Source organism: Passer domesticus, chromosome 8 (assembly GCF_036417665.1).
Source record: "Passer domesticus isolate bPasDom1 chromosome 8, bPasDom1.hap1, whole genome shotgun sequence".
Lineage (NCBI taxonomy): Eukaryota > Metazoa > Chordata > Aves > Passeriformes > Passeridae > Passer > Passer domesticus.
Window position 1 is genome coordinate 44,244,615 of NC_087481.1, and position 23,661 is coordinate 44,268,275.

Genomic DNA, 23,661 nt, shown 5'->3' on the forward strand with positions numbered 1-23,661 from the left:
ACTGGATAGGAACTACACAAAAGCAAAGCAGCGCACAAGTATTTTTCTTAAGTGTGTTACACATACTACACACACAGACACAGAGCTACCAAGATGTGGTGCATTGACCTTGTCTGGACACCAAGTGCTCACCAAGCCACTTGATCCCTCCCCTTTCCAGCTGGACAGGGGAGACAAAATAAGATGGAAAATGACTCAAGGGTTGAGATAAGGCACTTCACTGAAGCAAAAGTGAAAGCTTGTGCATGAAGAAGTAAAGAGGGGGGAAAAAATATTTATTCCCGACATCCCACCCACAAGTTCAGCCACTTCCTTGGAAGCAGAGCTTTCACATGGGGAGCAGTTGCTCCAGAAAGCAAACAATGCAAATAACAAACTTCCTTAGATTTTATATCTGAGCTGATGTCACATAGTATAGAATACACCTTTGCTTAATTTGGGTCAGCCGTCCCAACTGTGTCCCCTCCCAGGATCTTGCCCACCCCCAGCCTCCTGTTGGGGGGAATGTTGGAGAGACAGTGCCAGCCCTGCTCAGCAGCAGCCAAAACACTGAGGTGTTCTCAACACCCTTCCAGACACCAATGCAAAGAACAGCACTGGGAGGGCTGCTGTGGGAAAATGAGCTCCATCTCAGCCATAAACAAGAACACTGAGGAGTGTTTTGTACAGAGATTAGACAAAATCCCTCTGAATTTCTGAACTTATATATAAAACTATGTCAAGTAATCTTCAAGTACATGTACACGGGCTGTGAGTCAGCCAGAGCTCTGAGGATGTGCCTAGTCCCTTTGCTCCCAGACAGAACTCAAAGGTCTCTCTACTATAGAGGACAAACCAGGAATGAGAAGGAGTTAATCCAGACCTCCCCATGTCATTGCTTTCATACAATTAGAGGGAGAATTTGATGGAAGTATTTTTTGCTGTTTGACAATTGGTTTTTGAAAATTAATTGTGTTTCATTTGTATCACAATCTCCACCACTGCTTCTGGTCTTTAGGTAATCCCCACAGTGTCCCCATGCTGGTGTCTCATTGAGTTCAGGACACTGAATGGAATCCTGTTCATTCCCCATTCTGTGCTTTGGTTTGTGGCACAACGCTGCTCCAAGCATGCTGATGGGATTTCTTGTGGGTGAAATCAAGTTCAAGCTCTGCTCCAGGAATGCATCTAATGCCTTTCAGAAGGAGATGAGCAATCAGTCTGCAAGACCAGACTAGAGCTAGTTTGAAATTAAATACAAACATACATTCCCAAAGTATGTAAAAAGGAGTCCTACAGCAGCATTTAATACTCCAGAAGCCTCTCTGGGATGGACACCCACTCCTCATCACCAGCTCCTTCACCCCATAGTCCCACAGCGCTGGCTGTGTTAGAGCCCTGAACAAATGCCCTGTTCAACCAGGCACCTGCTCACCATCTGCCCTCCTGCTGGCTGACAGGAAACCCCAGGTGAACAGCCAGCTTTACCCCAGGCAAAATCACCATAAGGCACCATACCTCCTTGTCCTCAAACATCATCACAGCAGCTTCTGCATTTTACATTGTGATGAGGAAAAGGAAATATTTCCTTCTGGTCACCCTCATCCCAGGGGGTGTCAGATGAAAATACAGGCCATAAACACAAGAGAAGCCCAATTAATTTATTCACAGATTACTGAGCTTCCATACTTGGGTGAAATGCCTTGGAAATATTGAAAACCCATGACAAGTGACCAAACCCCATCCTCTCACACCTCTGCCACAAGCCCCACAGACCCACCATTCAGTCAGGCCTGGAAAAACATGCAGGGATGCTTTTGTTTATCACCAGGAGCTGCTGCCATTTGATCACATTATCTGTGATATCTTACACATAAAAAGAAATTCTTTGGTATTTCCATTACAGCATATGCAAGAAACCCAGCAAAACCATTCTTCTTTGTATCACTGTAATGGGAGAAAATGGCAATTACATGACAGGTAGATGTGAAAATGCAGTAAGACTGAAAGGAAATAGAGGTTATCATTAAGCCCTACCTCTGACACCTAAAGAGGTATCCAGTATTTACCTGAAGGATGGTGTTCCACTCTATTGGCAATGGTCTCTGAATCTGTACAATATTTAGTAGTTTACTGCTTTCCTACAAGCCATGCATCACCACTGCTCCCTCTATTGTTTCTTTTTTTTTTCCCCTATCATCTCAAAAATAATAATCCTGTAACCTAAATTAATACTTCTCAAATTACTGAAATCAGACATATTTGTCTAGAGGACCAACAGTCTGACTCCTTAAGGTGCTTGGTTTTGTGAGGATTTTTAACTGTTCCTAAATGTTGAATGTCATTTATGAACACCATCAACATGTGTCTTAACAGAACCAAAAATTACAGAGTTAGCTATCAAAGTACAACATCCATCATTTGTATCATAAATAAAACAAAATTTTCATGTGCTTTCAACTACACTTTCTGAACAACAAATACTACAGATAGAAGTATAAATTTAGGTTTAGACAAGACTACAGGTTTTGGTAAATGCTAAAATTAAGCCAATGTGCACATTGTGTAGAGTACTCAAACCAGAAAGCAAATACTGTAATATTGCATTTCTGTCACAGACTATACATTTCTTACAGTAAACTTAAAAATTGTATTTTGATTATCTTTAAAAATAGCAAAGCAAGAAACATTCTTTTATAAAATGGATCTTGACTTGGATGCTGAACCAATTACAAAGAGCTAATTTCTCACTACAGAAAATGGGAATTTATCTCTCTCACAAACATGATTAAAATGAATCAAGTACTGTGCCATCATCTTGCACAAAAGGAACTATTGATGTATTTCTGTCAGACTGGTATGAGCAAGTTTTCCCATTCTATATTCATTAAAGTAAAGTAAGATCTTAGTCACCTTGAAAGAACACAGAACATGTTTTGCACTCTCTGTTCTTGACAAAAATCCCAGAAACTGCAACTATCACTCTCACCAGGCTCATAATGTAAGTGCTTAAATATACAACTGATGTGTCCTGGGAAGAATTAAATTCAAAAAAAGCTTGTTTTAAGTCATTCAATATCCTTTTATTTTATTAGAAATCCCCAAAGTATAACGTTTGCTACTCATGTGCCAGCTCCTATTGTCAGCTTGTATTTTCTCAGCTTGGCTATTGTCAAGATTTATTGACAATAACATTTGGACACATACTCCATCAAAATGCTGTATAAATACATACTGTATTAAGTAAGTTTTGCAATCTTTGATCACACATGCTGTACCATAAGCCCTTTCCATACAGACCTCATTAATGGTGCCATAAACTGATGCGACTTTTTAAAGTTTTTCCTGTGAAAATGGTACCTGTTTGCAGAAATGGGTGGCAGCAGTAATTTTTACCAATGCCAGAGAATTAGAACAGCATCTAGAGAGACTACACGTGAAGTGAAGAGCTCTGAACAGTGGAAGGGAACAGCAGCCTCCTTTAATGCCTGCAGCATGGATGCCTTAAAAATATTTCAAGATCCTGCTACCGAATTCTGGCAAAGGAGTTTGCTCTTGAATACTTTTATAATGGTTTGCACATTGTCTTAGAAAGCCAGTTTTAAGTTACAGAGGAGAAAAAAGCTTGCTGGCTTCAAGTGTTATAAATGTTTTGTGGAGGTTTTATTTTTTTCATTTTTAAACATAACCTTTCCCCCCAGCATGTGCATCATATCTCTATTTAATTCCAAATTATTAGTAGCTGTTATACACAGCAGAAATCTGAAATCTAGCTGCACTGTGAAACCCCCTCCCTATATTTTTACTTTACAAATTGAAACAGCAGTAATTTAATTGTCTAGAAAGCATTTGTGATTAAAGAACTGCCAGCATTAAGATTTCTCCTTTAATGCCTTGAATTACTCCTGTGGCATTAGAATTTTGATATAATATAATGCATATATTCATACCTGTTACACAAGAGATCATCCATCAATAATACAAAAATCATTCTAGATTACATAAGAATTTGCCAGTGAATCTTCAGGGTGATTTATATGTTCTTTTAAACAGTTGTCATTTCAGGAAGTTAAATACACTAATTTTGCACACACGTGATGTAACTGTAGGTTTTCCAACTAGCTGTAAGCTTGATTGAAAGTGATATGAAAAAAAGAGACAACTAACTTTTTCAGCCTGTGTTTATAAATTATAACATACTGCTTTCATTGTTGCATAAATTATTTTTAAAAGTACTAAGAAAGTCTAAGAGGAAATCTTTTTAATATGGCTAAAAGGTTGCATTTCCTAGTACAGGAAAGACACAGTGCCAAATTACAGAAATAACTTTTTTTTAAATTTAAAATACAAGGTACAGAAGACGACTTTCAAAACAGTAGCTACTGAAACATTAAACTTAATGAGTAACTTAAAGATCAAAGGATGGTAACATTCAAATCACAAAGCTCTTCATGACTTTCATCTCTGCAATAAAGCTGCTATACACTGACTTAGAGCTATTCTGGGTTTTAGTAGAATCCCCTTTACCAACAACCACCACTCAATAAAAAAAAACAAAACTAATGGCAGCAGCAGACAGGGAAAGCAGAAATACAGTTCATTACAGAAGAATGCAGACACAGCGATTATCTTTAAACTGTAACTGCTTGTGCTAATATCTTTTTTGTGGTCAGAATGTTTTAGGTAAAGTGGCAAGGATCAAATTTAATGGAGAAACTGAATTAGTTGTGCACCATCAAAAAATAAACAAACACCATTAAAATCACTAGGGTTGACATCTCAAGAGTTAAATTAGAGCCAGAGTATTTGGCAGAAATCAAAGCAGAACTATTCACAGATGAAGTACACCTGGTGAATACGTTTGCCAGTGTCAAGCCAAAAGACACTTGGAAACTATCCAGTGTTGAGTACTTCCAAATACACAGTGTACTACTGTACAGTCAACAACACTATTTTGATACTAGCAGGATTCTACTTCTGTATTAGAAACAATGAGCCACATGTTTACAAGTACTACACTAGACTGGCAGCTTCCACCATGCAGAAAGAAACATTGCACAAATTCTCTTGCTATTTCTACACCCAAAACCACTGAAATCATGAGTTTGGTAGTATTCACATAAGTACATGTGAATACATACTAGAAGTAGATTTTCACCAGGTCATTTATTTTAATGCCCAGAAGAGACAAAGCCAAGAACCCCTCCCAGTAATAAACATGTCAAACCACTAACTTGTTGAAGTTTTACAATATTCAGTCTTAATTTAAGAAGGTAAAAAGTTTCCATTACAGTTCCTATGTCTTCCAAAGGTAATTACTCTCATGTAGATTTTCATTTGCATTCTTATTCCGAATTCATTTGGCTTGAGTTCTCAATAACTGTATCTTATTATTTCCCAAATTAAAATATCTTTGACATCAGAGATTTTTTTCTTTCTGATGATCAGAGAAATTATCACACAACCTCTTAAACAAGTAAAACAGATTTATGAGAACACATTTAAGAATACAGCACAGATCTGTACTTCTTCAATCATGCTTGAAACTAAAATGTAACTCCTTTTTCTGGTCATCTTTTTCTTGGTAGCAGCAAACAAAAGTAACACTCCTTAATTCTGCTTTTTATTCCTCACTTTTGGATCCAAGATGATGTTATCACTGCACTTTTAGTACTATCACACCAGGAACAGATGTTTAACTGATTATGCACCATTATAATTAACTGCTTTTCAGTGACACAATTTTGGAACTGTTTTCTGGAACATGTAAGTGCAAACTATTTTCTTTATTCTGGATGTATGACAACGTTCTTGGCCATGTAAAAATGAATGCTGATCTGTTGAGTCCAGCTCGCCAAGTGATCCGTGTAACTCCACAAAGCTACCCCAGGCTGAAATCATTTCACCTGACCTGAGAACTTGGGGTGTTCCATCTGGATCAGGCATAAATACAGCAGCAATCCATCAGGAGCAGCTCAGAAGGAATCCTTGTAACTCTGTCCTGTCTCTGACAGTGGTCAAGAGAAGATATGTGAATACAAAAACCACAGCAAGAAGCTCTGCAGCTAACCTACTTTTAATTTCTTATGAAACTTCAATAATTTGTTGCCTCTTTAGTCCCATAATATGGAAAATAGTGAAAAATGCTCCCTATTTACTTTTAACACACTTTGGAGGTTTTCAGGATAAAAATCCCTCAGTTATTCATCATTCCTCACACACAAGCTTTCTCACAACTCTGCATATTTCTATACCTTTCTTTGTCCTGTTATGCCATTTTGAGATGGAAGAATCAGAGCTGAGTCAGAAACAAGGTCCAAGATGCAGCTGCTCCATTGTGGGCTTATACAGCAGGAACAAGATGTTTTATTCTGTCATGCATGTTGACTACTCTGAGTTTTCCTCTTCACAGGGTGTATCCTGCCTCCAGAGCATCACTCCTGCAGCTAAGAAGTGCCTAGTTCACAGCCAATCAAAGTGTAGGAAAAGTTTAAATGTTCCAAATACCCCTTTTCACTTAATATTTATCAATGCTGAATTTAATCTGGATTTTATAGGATGTTTCTTTCTGATCACTTAATCACAGAAAAGCAGAGGAGGAAAAGACTTGGACAGTTAATGGAATATTCATAAGTTCAAGTCATCAACTAATATTTTTTACCCCCATTAATTTAAACACTGGAAAACTAACCTTAATAAAATATTACTTGTTCAGTGATCTGTATGGTTTTTTCTGCAGAGTAATTGCTATTAAATAAAACACAAAAACAGACAAAAAATATTACTTTAACACAACATTGCAAGCTCAAAGTGAGCACAAAATCCCCTATAAATGCTCAGGGCTGGGGAACCCATCAGGACCCCACAGCATCCTCCACTGCTGCAGGCCAGCCTTCAACTCTGACTCACTGCCCACAACAGGCACATTTCTCCAGACCTGTACACAGACCTTGGCAGAAGAGATCTGCCTCTGACAACTGGGCAGGATGTCCTCTGTGCAGTCTGTAAATCTCCAAACCATGCAGGCAGACTGATACACGGAGGAAATTATCTAAATTTTAACCATTTTGCCCTGCTGTAAAAAGCACTCAGTTGATGGGGTGTAAGCATGTGATAAATCTGTCCCTAAACATCTCGTTTTTCAGGGTTAATCTGGCAGACAACAGACACCCTGAATAGTCAAAACTGGCTCAGGCTTTCCTGCTGAAGGCTCAAGGAGGGGACTCTCCTACTCCTCAGTTACTGGAAGGTGGCTCCCATCATTTACAAGTTAAAAAACAATCCCAAAACACCCTCTTTCCAAAAAGGCACAGCCACGACAGTCAGCAGTATGGCACAAAATCAGAAAAATGGTCCAGAACAAAGAAAAAAATAAAGGGTAAAAGCCCAGAGACAGGGATGAATCATAAGTTCCATGGCCAGATGTTCAGAGAGAATCAGCTTCATGCATGTCCCACAGAAATAATGGGGGGAGACTACCCCAAGGAGGGAGCATTACAGAGGGACTTCTAGACCGGCTGAGAAGTACAACCCCAAATAAAATAAAATCATCAATTTTTTACCTTTGTTTCCCCCAGTCAAAAAATTCAGGCTCAAAATCAAATTTTTCCTCTTCTAGTTTTATTTATTTTCTTCCAATCTCAGATAAATAATGTTGTGGCCCATATCCAGTAAATAACAAAATCTACTCAACTTCTTTCAGTATATAATAACTATAAATACAGTGAAAGACAAAAGTGAAGCATAACTCAGTGTTATCAATCAGCAGAGTCATGCTGCAGTCTTTCTGAACAAATATAGTGCCAGCCTCAATAACCAAAGAAACTTTTTTTAACTGATGAAAAATGAAATTAGAAAGGACCAATGACCAGCACTCTACACCTTTTGAAGGCATTTACCTCCTCCAAAACCTTTTTTCACTGGCATGCTGTTATTGCAATTTAGCAGATTTTTTCTTGGCCAGACCATCTCCACTTTCTGCAGTGCCAACTAAACAAAGCACAAAATACTGGCCTCAACACACAAGGAAAATTGAAGATGCTCTTATTGTTCAGGAATACAGAGGGAAACAGGAAAATCTATCAATCTGACACAAGAAAACTAGGCCAACCAATGAAAAAGCTGACTTTGAACTTTTATTCATTTTTCCTTAATCCAAAATTTTAAAAGCAGGAATAAAGCTTCTTTTATTTTTTCCTAGAAGACCAATACATTTTCCCATGGATTGAGTTAAATATAATGATTTTGTTATTAAAAAGAAGTTTTATCACTGCTCTCTCTTCACACTGCTGAAAACAGAAGACAGCATACTATTAGTAGAACAAACTTTAATTACATTGCGACATTTCATCACCTCTTTACCTTTCCACTTACTGAGAGTGACTAACAGAAAATAAGAGAAATGCAGAGAGATACAAAGTCGCCTGCTGAAGACCAGACCTGATCCATTCTCCCAGGTTTGAGAATCATATCAGCTCTGACTGAAACAAACCGGAATTTGGAAATAAACAAAAGCAGGATGGTTCCTTGCCAGCAGGCAGTTGAGCTGTGGTACTTCTTGTCATGGGATGCTCCAAATGCAGGGAACTCTCATGGGATCTGCAAGGGGCTGGATCAGTCTGTGCAAAACCAATCCATTTTGGTAAATCAAATGCACAGGAACTACAGCTCTGAGCTGTGATGCAGATGACAAGATCCTTGTGAAAATATCACAGTGTTACTCTACTGTAGGCACCTACTTTAAAAATTTTTAGTCTGGAGACAAGATACTGGGATAATCCGTGGCTCTTCAGCCTGGTCCAGGAGAGCCAATGTATTTTTATTAATGGTCCAGACTGGAGAAAATGAAAAGCTGTGTAACCATAAACATTTTTAAAGTCCATTTGTCATATCTTCCCTTATTCGAGAACAGCATTATCAATAGACAATTCACACAAAACAGCTAAGCATCAAGTGAAAACAGACAGGACACTCAGCTGCCACAGTTCATCCCACTAAAGCGTCTTCCAAAGCTTTATCACCTATTCCCATTTCAAAAGGAAACACCAGCCAACCAAAAAGGCTAATAGATTAACTAATCATATGGAATGACTGGCTCAACATGTAATTCAGTGCCACCATTTTGACAGAAACTTTTAGAATAAAAAAAGCCAAACCCACTTGACTTAAGTGCTATTAAATAAATGATTACTTGAGGGATTTTATTTGTTAAAACAATCAGTCTGCTTCAGCTAAAGAAGTACTTTGGAAAGCTAGCATTAAAAAATTATTTGCTCTAATCTTTTCCTAACTAAAGCTTGGCATCTAATCCCTCTTCATTACCAAATAGCTTAGTAACCAAGTATTCAATTTGTAAAGCAGTCACAATAACAACACCAAAATAGTTGACCCGAGTTCTTCAAAGGTAACTACAGGAAACAAAAACTCAAACAGCATTTAATTACACAGAGAGTCAGGCAACAAACTCCCTTGGTCTTATTAAAAATATATGAAAATATATGGAGGGTATTTTCATATGAAGCAATTTCATCCAATTAACAATACTGCTGTATTACTTATTTAAAAAAGAGATGTTGTCCTAGTCAGCAAGTTAATGTTCAACTGTGCAAAGCCGTTATGAAGGTCATTTCATACATCAATTCACTAATAGACTTGTTATTAAATATAGGCACAAATGAATTAATCAGAATTGTTTTTAAAATAACAGTTTATCAGAAACATATTTATAATGATAATCAATAATCATGAAGTACTTTACAGCAGTAACTTCATTTACTCTAAATGCAGAAGATTATAATTTATTACATTTATTTAGCTCAGGGTTATTTTTTTGCTTCATCAATCTATATTGCTGACTCTTTATATTGTTATTTATAACTTTTAATTGTGCAGAAAGGGAAGAGAATTATGAATAGTACAACAATAAATTATAAAATATGTTTTTTCCCCCACATTTTAAGTCTTAGGAATTTTCTTTTTCACCCTTTTATTATAGAAGGGAAAGACAAAGGAAAGTGTTAGAAACTTACTTTCTCTTTTTCTGCAAATCTCTTTATTTTAAATGGAAAAAGAAGCAAAGACATCAGAACCAGAACATCTGCTAGAGCTCCATAAGGACTAGCAAATATACAACTATGCCAGGTAACTTTTAATTTAACAACAGCTGACATTAGTTTTGTACAAATTAAGACATAAACACCAAACATCTACGATTGACATCAAGTCACTTTACAGTGTTCATATCTCAAATGTCCTCTTCTGTTCTTCCTCAGGTATACTTGGGGTTCACAAAAACAGGTCCTCAAACCCTAAAACCTTTATGCGACCCTACCAGCACTAGTACCTAAGAAAGGAAAGGAAAGCTTGATTCACAGAAAAGGAACCCGTAAAAGCACAACTGATGTCTTACTGCTCCCCCTGCACAGACTTAATATTCTTACCAGCCTCCCAACATCAGAGTAAAGAAGTATTGACCTTCCCTCCACAAGACAGGAACAGCCCAGGCAAAGAGCAGATTTACTTTCCAAGAGCCTATTCTTTACCAAACAGGGAGAGATAAAGAAACAAACCTCAGATATTATTCTCACATGCACCAGCAGTTTAACAGCTACCTGAATATCTGGTGTCATAACTCCCAGAGCATGACGGTGTTTTCTAAGCACATGTAATCCAAATTCCTTTAAAAGTTGTGATACTGTACTTTGAAGAGTTACTTGAAGCATAATGTGACCAAATTCTGCCACTCTCCCTCTACCACCTTGCTATAGGTGAGATGCTGTGTGACTGCATCAGGGACTCCAGTAAAACAAAACTCTAATGATGAAAATGTTGGTACATCAGAATTCATGAATGCCTTCCCAATAAAAAGCCTTATAATGATGACATCAATTACTGAGAGATTAACACGTTTTATTCCAGTGGAGAGCAGTTTCCCATTTATGCATTTTGACTGCTTCCTTTCCTGCATCCCTGTGCAGTATGGATAGAAAAACATGTCTTTTCCAAAATTTGCACATATTTGTCAACTGTTACCTGAGCTGACAAATAGCCGTATTTCTCAGCCATAGCAGAGAACAGTTCATTAACCTGATCTAATTTAAGATAAAGATTTATGATAACGATGGGAATAATGCTAGCTGTGTCACAGAATAAATGGATACAGCCCCTTAAGCTTAGATTTGCTAATGTAAACTTTAGTTTTATGGCTCAAGAACTGCATGGAGAGTAACAGCAAACATTAAGATTTCATCTTTACCACTATAATTATTTGTGTTACACACATTTCAGAGTTTTTCGTGGGCAGTTGCAATGCTGTTTGAATGTTGCCACAAAGATGTAGGGGAAACTGGAAATTAGACTTTTCCCTTCTAAACAATATGCAATGCTGAGGATGGAAAACAAGTTTGATCATTGTGGCTGCTCCCTCTGATCAGCAGTGGCAGCTATGGTGGGTCAATATAGAATCACTGCTTGACACAACCACATTCAGACCTCTCTACTCCACTAGCTGCAGTTTTAATGAAAAGATCTAAGAAGGGAGAGTTAGAGATAAAAAGATTTTTCTTGTTTCTAAGTTGTCTAATAGGATCAACTCCATCTGCCTGGCCCCAATTCCAGGCACGGCTGAACTCCAGGACTTAATTCAGATCTCTCTAAGGACCCACGTCCTCACTTATTTCCACTCAAGGAGTTCAGAAGAGAAGGGTAAAATGAGTCAAGGATCAAAGGTGATGAGAGAAGATGTAATAGAGGGTTTTAGAAAAGCAAAAGAAACTGGGAACTCATGCAAGACTAAAGAAGTGGTGGAGACCGTGAGCTGAAAGCAGAGGCTGCAGCACACGGCACAGAAATTGCAGAGACTGGCACAGAAATGCAGCACAGCAGAGGACCAAGAGCAGAGCTGATGAGGAGGGAGATGGGTTCTTTACTTTTTTAGAAATGCACTGGCAGTCTGCAATTCATATAATCAGTGAACATAAACAAGATGCAGATGAGAAGAAAAACCATGCAGAAGTATCAACAATAACAGGAGTTAAAAAGGAAAGTGCAGAATTGGAAGATTCTGGGAATGCGACAGATGGGACAAAGTGAAAAGGATAGACCATGGAAAACAAAAACTAAGAATTTTTCTTAGCAGTGCAAAGTTCCCCAGATAGGACACACATTAATATATAAAAATTCATGTGTTAGGCTTTCACAGGAGTTAGGAGTCCTGGCAAATTTTATTCCTCAGAATTGATAATACTTTTGTTTTGCTTCTCCCTCTCTCTTAAAAGCTTGTTGCTTTCAAGTTGTGCCAGATTGTGCCAGCACATTTCACCAGAGAAATCTTACCTGACACTTCAGTATACTTCCTGTGAAAATTCTATGGAAACTAATCTGGTAATTAAATTGCTCACCATCAGATTATGATCTCCTTCCACCCCTCCTCTCTCAAAGAAATTGGTACCATGCACATTAATTTCTAATGCAAATATAAACACAAACGTTGCCAGGGAACTATGAATATACAATAATGTTATGCTCAATTCTTCCATTATGTTTTTCTTCACATTTTCCAGGCTTGATTTTGTTATTACTAGTTTTAACCTTATTTTCCATTCTGTGATGCAGTCTGTTCTTTTCTCAAATCATAGTACACATAAATCCTTTACTCTTGCAATTAATACTTTTGATTATAAAATATGAGTTCTCTGGGACAGGCAATCTCATAACATAAAGATAAAGGTTTTATGAAGAGACATCATCTTCATTGCTATTAATTCTTCAATAAACAAGGAGAATCATAAATGTTCATAATTTAGAGACCTTGACTTACCAGGTTACTTGAAAGCCATAATGATACCTTAATAACATAGAAAATCCATTAAATCTTATTGTGTGTTGTACCAAGCCTACAGAAGAAATGCTGCAAACACAGACCAGTGTCCTTCCTTCCTCGTAAGTTTTCATAAATAGCAAAGGCAAGCTTAAATACAAGTTTAAAATAATTTGCTTATTTATGCACAGCTATCAACAAATCCAGATTCAATATGATCTAGGAATCAATCTCAGGTTTTTGCAGACTTACAGGTCTGTGAGCATAACACCCATAAACCTCTGTGTGCTTGTGTTATTGGCAGAACTGTTTATGCATTTGACAAACTGCTGTTCAGATAAGATGATATCCAACTAAGTACAGAAAAGAAACTGTCAACAACTCTGCAAGACTGTAACAGAAATTGCAAAACCGGAGCTTTCATGACTAACCATAACTTCAGAATAGCCTCAAATCAGTCCCAGGCATGAAAACACAGTTGGAACTGATTTTAAGAGAAGGGTGAAGAATGGCATGTTGCCACAAGAATAAGAACAAAGCCTAAACTGTGTTCCCTGTATTACATAATTGCTAAAGTAGAGGAAAAAATGTTAATATTATAGATAATTCAGAGGTTTTAGCCAAATTATATTTGACAAGTCTAGAACTAGACAGCAAACTTTTAACTGATAGAAAATAATCACAGTTGACTGGGTAAGTACATAGTCAAACTTTTCATGGTTTTTATGCTTGTATTGCTGTGAGGGTTTGGATATTCCATTAGAAACATGGAAGGGGAGGAAGCTTAGAATCAGTAGGCTATTTTTCCACAAAAATCTAAATCAAATAGCATAAATAGCAATTTTTGAAAACATGCATCAATATTATTGAGTAGTGAAAACCAAGCTGGTGAAAGCTCTGGCTCTCTGATCTGCATGAACAAAGGGTGTAAGGTGCAGATATACAAATGTGTGTTTCCTATTGGCTGCTAGAGCACAAGTTCTGCCTTGGTAAAGGTGCTCTGCCCTTTAACTTTCAGAGTTATGTCAGCTCTGTATCACAAAAACAAGGCAAAAGACATCAGTGAGGAAAGTAGGGATGGATAAGCTGGAACATGGCTGAATCCAATAGTGGCAAAATTTGTGAAGACAGAGGGTCTCAAATAGGGAGAAACTTTTCACAAAAACATTGTTTATCTTTGGCTATTTCTGCCCAGAAATTTTCTGGGTCTGTTTTAACAGCAAAGTAATAAATGGGCTTCTAGCATCACAGGGGTTAATGCGATTCTGTTGCTATAAAGCATCTATCACTTAAATATTTGTGATTTTAAAACACTGAGGATGCAGAAAAAGGACAACATATATAAAATTCTAAACGTTTGGAGTTTCCTTTTAATAATACTGTTGGGTCCCTTCTTTCTGGACCTTCCCACTTTCACCTCTCTCCTAACCAGTTCACCACTCTGTACTCTTCACCTCACCTTGTATTTTATTATACTGTCAGGATATTTAGAAGGGGACAAGGAAAAAAAAATATACCTTGAGAAATGTTCCAGAATGCCTTAAAACAAAACAAAACAAAAACTTTAAAAAAGGCATCACATTTTCAAATCTTTTAAGAACAATCCATTTTAAGGGATGACAGTACTTTGGTCCCAAGGGCCAGCAATTCATACAGTTTCATATAAAGGCAGATTCCATATACACAAATCACCTTCTCCCTGGCACCAACTCACTGCAAGAGATGCAAATACATACACTTCAGAAACTAATTTCTGTAGCACATATCTTTAGATCAATAAAATTAAAGAGATTTTATTAATATTAGGTGGACATATAGGAAAAAAAATATAAGAAAGCAAATAAGACATACAAAATCTCTTCCTGTTTAAGGCAAACAAGGTCAGCAGCCAGACAACTGACAAATTATACTGTATCATAAAACCTCAGCTTCATTTAGAACTTCTCAATAGGTATCAGATCATATACTCACATGATAAAACTCCCTCCCCACATGCATTGCTCTACCCCAGCTATCCTCACCAGTTTATTTTTACCTCTAGAATGAAACTAAGTGAAAGATCACAATACTGCAAATTTCCTAGTATGCAACAAAAATAGGACTTGATTTCTACATTAAACTACCAAATTAATGAACTGTTCAATACTGTGAAATAATTTTATTTGTTTCCCGATATTCTTATCCCATCCTCTTACACAAACTGCTTTCCTCAAAAAAAGTTACACTCGAGGACGTAAAAGCACCAGGATGATATATGGCACTGTTTTAACTCATTGCATTTACAGTTTAATAATAATAGAGAAAGAAACTTCAGGATGACTCATATACTTTTAAAAAGTTATGGTATATGGTAACCATTAAAGTAGCATTTATTGTATTTTGAACATTATTTGCTATGAGAGTTCTATTTTCCATAGCAGAATTTTTTTCACACTCCTCTTGGGTTACCATTTCCAGTGATACCAAATGCATCAGTTTCAGCCAAAAAAGTCACCATTTGGAAGTGTTGGAAGTGGTCACACTACTAGTATTTTTCAAGTGCAGGTATATCTTTGTCAGAAAAAAACAAAAAGAAAATAAAATATGATATGGCCACTCTAGATTAATACATAAAATGTATTATCAAGGAAGATTAGACTAACATTTGAGCAATATTTGAAGACTTTTCATCACTAGAACCTTTATCTTCTCCATAATATGCTGTCCCCAACTGTCTGTCCCAGACCTTCCAAGTCTTTGGTGTATTTTATGTAGGCTTTCCTATTAGGAGTTTCTTCCACAAACTGGTTTTTTTTCTTTTTCTTTATTTAAGAGTTTCAGAGAAAGCATGTATAAATATGTATACACATATAAATAATGAAGCAGGAAACCTGTTTCTTTTTCTTTTTTCCCTGCCACTTTGAGTGAACACAGTAAGCTAACCAAGGTGAAAACGTTTGCAAAAACCTTTATAGCAAGAATGACCCTACCTTCTTTAATAATGCTCTTATTTACAAATTAGTAATGCTATGTTAGGTCGCAAATCAACAAAGAAGAACATGTGTGTTTCAGGACATGGAAATAAAACTACTGAATAATATATTTTGTACAGTCTTTCTTCAACTCTTTGTTTGCTTTGGCTAGCTTAAGCGCTGAACTCTTTGGGACATAACATTTTTGTGATCTATTTTTAAAACAAGATGCTTATATCAAATAAATCATATTGATGCATCCTAAACTGAATATAGTCATGAAAAAGATCAGAGCAGACATGAAAAAAACACAGTAATAACTCTGAAAAAATTCCAGTGGGCATGATATAAATGAATGTGACATAAAAGTAATTTTGGGAGAGAGAAAAGTGTGGCGATGCTGCTTTCAGAAGAGTATTTAATGTTTGTGAAGTGCTTTCAAGATTAACACCCTTTATACATATTATGGCTATGGATTACCATTGGAGTCATGTAGCCTTACTCTGAAATTGAGAACCCAAGGAATGTGAGACAACCTCCAATTCAAAGTCAGAAGAAATGCATAGACATAAAAAATATGAAGAATCCTATATGATAAAAAATTTATATAAGCCATACACTACCATAAATTTTCTCCATTTGTATTAGGACAGCTTAAAACTACAATTTTCAATTAGTGTCTCTGTGGGTAAAATTTGTAAAAATATCAACCATTGGTATACAACTTAGACGTCCTTTGAATTGAGGGAGGGGGAAAAAAAAGTGATGCTACTATCAGAAACTGATGGCATTTATAACTTCAAAGTGTATTCTGCCCAGTGATACCAAGTTATAAGTATTGAACTGAGAACTTCCAACACTAAAAGCATAAAGTTTTTAACACCACCTGACATGAAAAAGTTTGTAAGTAACCTACCAATATACTGTCCAGTAGAGAATCCAATCTCCTAATTCCCAAAAACTTCAAACTGCAGAAGTTTCACATTGTAAAAAGCAGCAAAACAACTTCTCCACATAGCCCAAATTTCAGCAACTCAGCCAAAAATTTACAACTCATTTTTCTGTCAACATAGAAGAGATGGAAGATTGCAAATAGTCTCATTCCATAGAGTTACATTTTAACAACCCAATCACACTGATTTTAAAAATGTCAAATATTGGTTTCCTGCAAGAATTCCCAAGTATTCAACCACAGAGTCTAAAATGAGAAAACTACATTATCCTGAAGTGATATGACTCCTCCTTGTTGGGTCTACACTTCAGTGCCTACTGAGACTGAAATGGTGAGAGAAGATCCTATAAATTAGTGATTCAACAGCTGTATTCTTCATGGAAGGAAAAAAAAAATAAAGGTAATTCCCTTTCTCCATCCTGTCCCAAATACAAAGCAAGAGATGCATGTTGCAAATCCATAAGGACTAGAATTGCTTTTAACAAGATACGTGCAAATACTTTGTGAAGCTACAGCTGGTTTTACTTTTGATCCACATCAAGCTCATGAATCCCATTTCCAAAGCAGTAAAATACCAAATAAAGACAGTGAAAAAGAGTCCAGAACAAGGAGGTTTTTTGTTTGGTTTGGGTTTTAATATGAAATAAAGAGGAGAGAATAGGTGCTTTATCAGCTTATATTTTGATTTTATTTCTAATGTGATTATCATCAGGAGCATTTAGACAGTACTGAATAGCTCTAGTGTTCATATGATTTCAAAGAAACTCTGCAGGCTTCCCCACCTCATAATCTGAAAATAATTGGTCCAAACATGTCAAGAATAAGAATTTCTTCAGTGATTCACACTAGTTTGTAGTCACTGTGAGTGACTGTCAGAAGTATTCCTAGTTGCAATAGTTCAGTTCATATACACCACAGAGCCCAAACTCTGACAAGACCCACAGTCACTTAGGTGAAAGAACCTAATTGAGCTACCAAATCATAACTTCTAAATTTGCTGATAAGTACCATTACTGAGCATGTAAATGAGATGTTACACATCTGAATGGCTTAAGAGAGAAAGTAGAAGAAATTCTCTTCCATCTCCACAGAGCAGTTACCAGTTTGGCATTGATCTTGCCTTCCAAAAGATCATAGCACTAGGGAAACAGCATCCCTATATAATGAATAATCTGCCCCAAGCCCCACAAAATGTTTATTACATTGTTTCATTACAGTATTTTTGCATCTAAATGTATATTCTTTTACTCACCTCTATATTTCTTAATTGTTAAAGCAATCCAAAAGGTTATGTTCCATATGTTAAAGCTCTCCTTCTCTCTGTGGGCCCATAAAACTGAATGGAAGCAGTCAGCATGCAGCAGAATATTCTCTTTTGCCTGCATCTCTTATTCAGCTACATAAACAAATGTAAGAGCACTAATACTTGAGCTCATTATCATTATTTTCTACAGCTGGCCAAATCCCACAAGTGTAACTTAATTCATAAAAACCAGTTTCACCTGGAAAATCTTTGACATATTCAATCAAATTTCCACCTGTATGTTCTAGCTACTGAAAACTCCTAATACAGATTTTAATTTTTTTTTCTTTTTTACCTTCAATATTTAGCCTTAAATTTACTTCCGGGAAAGAAGAAAAATTCTCAAAAATGAGATGAGAGACTGTAAGAGGAAAAGGGATATGTTTATGTGATACATAGCACTATACTTGTCCATATGAAATAAAAAAAAACATAAAACATAAACTGTATCTTTTATATCAACTAGGGCAAATTAATCAGCTCTCAGGTCAAGAGTTATATGCAACTAAGTTTAAAAAAACTAGCACAGTGCCTTTCTAATGAGTTTTGAGCAAGCATTACCTGAAATGAATGTGTTTAGGTTGATAGGATCAAGTTTGCTACTGGTGCCTTAAATCTTATGTATAAGCAAGCAAATCCTCCCACCTACCACTTCAAACACACCACCTCCCCTGTTCATCTTTTCTCACTTCTGTTTCCAATTCAATTTCTTTTCACTGCAGTGAATACATACTTCTGTTGATCTCATGGTCAGCTGGATTCGTTGACTGGTACTTACCTCAGCAAAAGTTTCTTAAAAACCTAAATAAGACTCTGAGAGTCAATGTTTAAGAGAAAAAACCTTTGCAGACATGCTGAGTGTGAGAGTTTCTATAGCTCTTTATTCAAGAGGAAAAAATAGTTCCTGCCTCCCCAATATGTCGACATTTTATAATTCTGGTGAGTTTCACCTCTAACTACATAGCCAGTTACACAAACTAAAGAAGTAGAAGTGAATTTATCACTAAGGTTAAAGCTTGTGTTGGTAAGTAATGTCATATGCTAAACCAGCCTATTAAAATTTAGGAGGAAGTGCAATTATTGTCTCTTGTATAGAAGCAGAAGTTTCCTAAATAAATAATCAGCATACAGATAATCAGCATCAAGTCACTCAACAGTTATAGCTAAAACTGAACTGGAGCATACACAGCACATCTGTACATTTACAGGCACAAGCTCCCCAGATGTTATGAATTACTATCTTTACCAGTTGCCTCCTGAAAGTGTTGACTTAAAGAAAATGCACTGAACAGTGGAGATGTTCATAGCAGGAACTGTCAACAGAACTAAATTCAACAGTAAAAGATCTGTTGATATGTGTATGATCTAAAGGGTAAATGTCACAGAGCTATTACTGCTTGGGTGCATTACAGGGACATTACTTTCAGCTGTACTTGAGGGTACAATCACAGAAAGTTCTACCACCTTAATTATAAGATACTATTTATTCAAGTTTAGCTATGTGCAACAGGCAACAAAGTATCATAACCTAATTCCTAGTTTAAAAAAACCCAAAAACCCAAACACCATACCTCGAGTCATTTTGAACTACCAGACAACTCTGAACGATATTGGAGATTTGAGAGTTTCCTACCGTTGTACAGAAACTCATCTTAAAAAAGGAGACATCAAATTCCAAACTTTATTTGGAGGAGACGAGAGAGAAAGGGAAAACCAGTTAATGACACAGCACTCCAGCAGGCAGTTCAGCATTACCGATGCCACTCATTTATTGCCCGGACCGTGCGAGCCCGTCCCGTTGCTGGCGGAGAGGATCACCGGAGAGCTCCATCAGTCCTGCTGCCTCTGACACTTCCCAAGCCGCCGCCCGCAGCAGCGCGCAATTTACACCAGGGAAAGCCCGGCTCCCCCTCTGCCACCCGAGCGCCAGCAGGAGTTCCCCGGCTGAGCACCGATAAATAAATAAATAAACAAACAAACACCCCCAAACTCTCACAGACTTGTTCAAAGCAGGGCCAGGGCTGCAGCGGGCACGGAGCGGCTCTGCGCGGTCCCCTCGAGCCCCTCTCCCCGGGGCACCCCCCGCCCGCGCCAGGTGCGCGCTGCCCGCGGGCCGTACTCACAGGGACACGGTGCGGTTGGGCAGCACGGCGGGCTGCAAAGTTTCCACCAAGTCTCCGCCGGTGCAGACCACTTTGATGCGCAGGGCCGGGCGGCCGGGCCCCTTGGCGCGCTCGGCGGCGCAGAGGCAGCGGTCCACGATGAGGTCGGGGCAGTTCCTGCTGCCCCCGCAGAGCCCCAGCGCGGCGGCCAGCAGGCAGAGGCGGGGGCACAGCCCGCGCATGCTGAGCCAGCGAGCGGGAGCCGCCGGCTGCCGCGCCGCGCATGGCACGCGCCCGTCCGCGCCGCTCCGCGGGCCCCTCCACGCCTCCCGCGCCCACCCCGCCCCGCCTCTCTCGCTGCGGCCGGCTCCGCTCCGAGGGACCCCCCCCTTCCTCCTCCTCCTCCTTTCTCCGAGGAGCCGCCGCTCCTTTCCTGCCGCAGCCCGTGCGGCCGCGGCGCTGGGCGGACCCCGCGGCGCTCAGCGGGCCCCCCCCGCCGCCGCCGCTCACCGGGCGCGCCCCCCGGGCCCGGCAGCCGCAGCCCGGAGCGCCCCGAGCGCCGCTACCTGCGCTCCGTGCCCCTGGCAGCCCCCGGCGGGGTCCGCGCCCTGGGGCAGACCGCACGGATGCGCCAAGGACGCGCCGCAGACCGAAGAGGCGCGGCCAGCCCGGGCACAGGGCAGGAAATCGGGAGCTGGAAAAATTGTGTGGGTCGGGGATCTAGTTTGGAAAATAGCCACCTTTGCTGCCGCTCTTGGGAAGCACGTGTGCTAAGTGCTGTTCGCACCTATGGCTGTGGGAAAGGAGCTTCGGGACTTGGGCAAGGGTCAGCGTAGACCAAGAGACAGGACAGCCCAGCCACTGCCACCGGGAAGGGTCCATGCGGTTAGCTAGCTTCAGACACCTCAGATAATGCTGTGAACATGACCTGAAGCAAAGGTTTGATCAGTAGTCAAAGACACTTCATCATCCATGTCAACGAGCGCGTTTGTATTCTACTTGTACTTCTCTGTCATTCATGGCACTCGGTGGCTTTGGAGCATTCTCAATAGTATTTTTTGATCCGACTAGCAACTTCTAGGGTAGATTTTCAGCATTAACTGCAAGCACCCTTTTGGTTTTTTTTCGCAGGAAGTGAACAAAAAAATTCCACTTTGTAACAGCAACTTCCATTTTTAATGGCCCTTTACTAAAAAAGCAGGTTCCTTGCCTTCACTTACTGGATGGAGACTCACCAAGCACATCTTCATTGTGGGATCTAGGCCAAAGTTAGTAATAGTCTGCCATAGCTATAAAGCTATTTTAAGAAATTACTTGGGTTTTATAAAATAATATTTTATTATAACCCCTTAGGGAAGATTTGTCTTGCACATTTACAGTGCCTATTATCACTGTTCTAATACCTAATTGGAGCCTTTAGGCACTATAGTATTAATAAGTGATAGAAGGGGTAGTGCCCTTGTGAAATTCAAGGCTAATAGGAAATTTTTCAGGAACAATCTTTTTCTGCACAGTTGTTGATTTAAAGAATCATAAATATTACAACCTCTACTCTTTTATTTTTAAAAGCAAAGTTGTGTAAGGCTTACTGGCAGGCAGCAAAATGGATTGTATTTCATGAGACCACTCAACATTGCTATGGTTGCATGATGTTATTTATCATAAAGAAACACAATGTATTTACTTTTGAAAATGCTCTTTTAGCTTTGAAAAATTCTGTCTCATCCACACTGGTTTTGAAAGTGCAAGTGAAGAATATGCATTTATTAAGATGGTAGCATAGATTTTTTTCAGAGTTAACCTTGCTGAGAAGAAATTGAATTTTTCAGTCAAACCCAGCCCTTACACATATGCTACCAGAATCTTAACGTTTTTTCCTACCTCACTGATGCTGAAAGTTGGGGGTTTTTTTTAAATGCTGTTTCTTTAGGGAATAAGAAGGTTTACACTCACATTGAAGCTATCTATCAAATTCTAGAGTAAAGGCAAAAAAGGAATTATTGAAAACATTAGAGGCAAAAAATAAGAGGAAATTCCCCTCCACTTGCTAATGTATCTTTTTCTTGCTTTATTACACATAAAGGCAGAAAGTTCAGCCATCTTCATTTTCTTCACTGACATCTATAAATATCAAGAAGGTCAAAATTTTAGATTATTTAAAAGCACAGATGATGGTTCCTGCCTGGAGATCTCACAATCTAAACACTTCCCCAGTCAATTAAAAAACCTAGAGAGCAAAATGCTGCTTCAGTTGTCACCAGCCATCACAGCAGAACATTTAACGCTGGCAGTAGCTAGTCATTTTCACAGACTCTGAAAGATACAACTTCCACCCACTCATGATATGCAAACAACTAAATTTCCCATGTCTTAGGACAGCACTGCAATCCTAGATTCCCTCGTAAGAAGGGAAGAAAGAAACTCGTGGCACTTTGATTTGAAAAGCAGCCAACACTGCACTGTGTTTGGGGTGCAAAATGCCAGCTTTAGGCAAACTGTGCCTGCAGCTTGGGTACCACCTTTGGACACTGGCACAGCAGATAGCATGGGAGAGGTCATGAGCTCCTTAGCTGGGGGCTGATATGTGCAAAAAGAAAATTATGAGTTTATTGTGAAGTCAGAGATATTTGGAGAATTTAGGTGTCTGTGCTGTTAAACAGAGCAGAGAAATTTTTCTAATTCATATTTGAACTTATACCCTTCAATTTCTCCTGAATCGTTCTAAATCTAGCTCAGAGTTATTGCCCACCTATATTGAAAGGACACACTTTAGGATATCTCTCCTCAAAGTTTTCTCTCTTGGTTTGGTCAGAAATCAAACTGGGATATGTGCTGGTCTACTTTTTTCACACAAACACAGGATCTTAAGAAACACTTGAGAAATCCTAAAATGCCAAGTTCTGATTACATGAAGTTTCTGGCTGACAGAAACAAGACCAGAGATTCACTTGAAACTTGAAAAAATTTTCTAATTTTAACATTTATTTACACTTGAATTCTTGCTTTAGTTATTTGATTAAATCATAGAACTGAGGGATACATTTTATTAGACCAAGGAAGTAAGAAAATTACTAAATGTGCCTATTTTCTTTATATTTTTATTTATAATCATCAAAAGCTTGAAGCTTTTTAGTAGGTCTGTCTGTGTATCCACACAGCAGGACCTTATTACAGCACTTGAGACTAATTTTATCCTGTGGCTAAATGTGTGTTAAAAGGGAATGTAAATTAATTTAGGAATATAATGCTAAAATAATATTAGTCTGAATGAATATGAACAACATAAAAAGGAATCAAAGGTTAGAGATACAGGTGATTCACTGAACTACAGGGTTACATTTCATTTAGATCACGTTCCCAAGCACAAAACAGCAGCAGCACCTGCTTAGCATCGCAGGACATTACCCAGCAATTAAGTAACAAGAATATGTTATACAGTAATAGGAAATATGAGGAGGCAGAATGTAAATCAATGAATTGGAATTTTGTCAGGATTTCAAAATTGCATGTTATATTGGAACAGAGCCATGGAAACTTGAATAACCATGAACAGGTTT

The 23,661-nt window shown here is 38.3% G+C and overlaps 1 protein-coding gene across 2 annotated transcripts in view; it reads right to left on the reverse strand.

Moving 5' to 3' along the window:
* The window catches only part of LOC135306654 (adhesion G protein-coupled receptor A3-like), a 254,345-nt gene extending 233,928 nt beyond the window's left edge, over positions 1-20,417 (reverse strand). Inside the window, exon 1 of one of the 2 annotated variants that reach the window (XM_064430966.1) lies at positions 20,126-20,417. In XM_064430966.1, the coding sequence (XP_064287036.1) occupies positions 20,126-20,346 (221 nt within the window). In that variant the 5' untranslated portion in view covers positions 20,347-20,417. Of the gene's footprint in view, positions 1-17,951; positions 18,108-20,125 lie in introns of those variants that run through there. The other variant, XM_064430967.1, reaches the window with a different exon arrangement.
* Between the last annotated feature and the right edge of the window lie 3,244 nt (positions 20,418-23,661).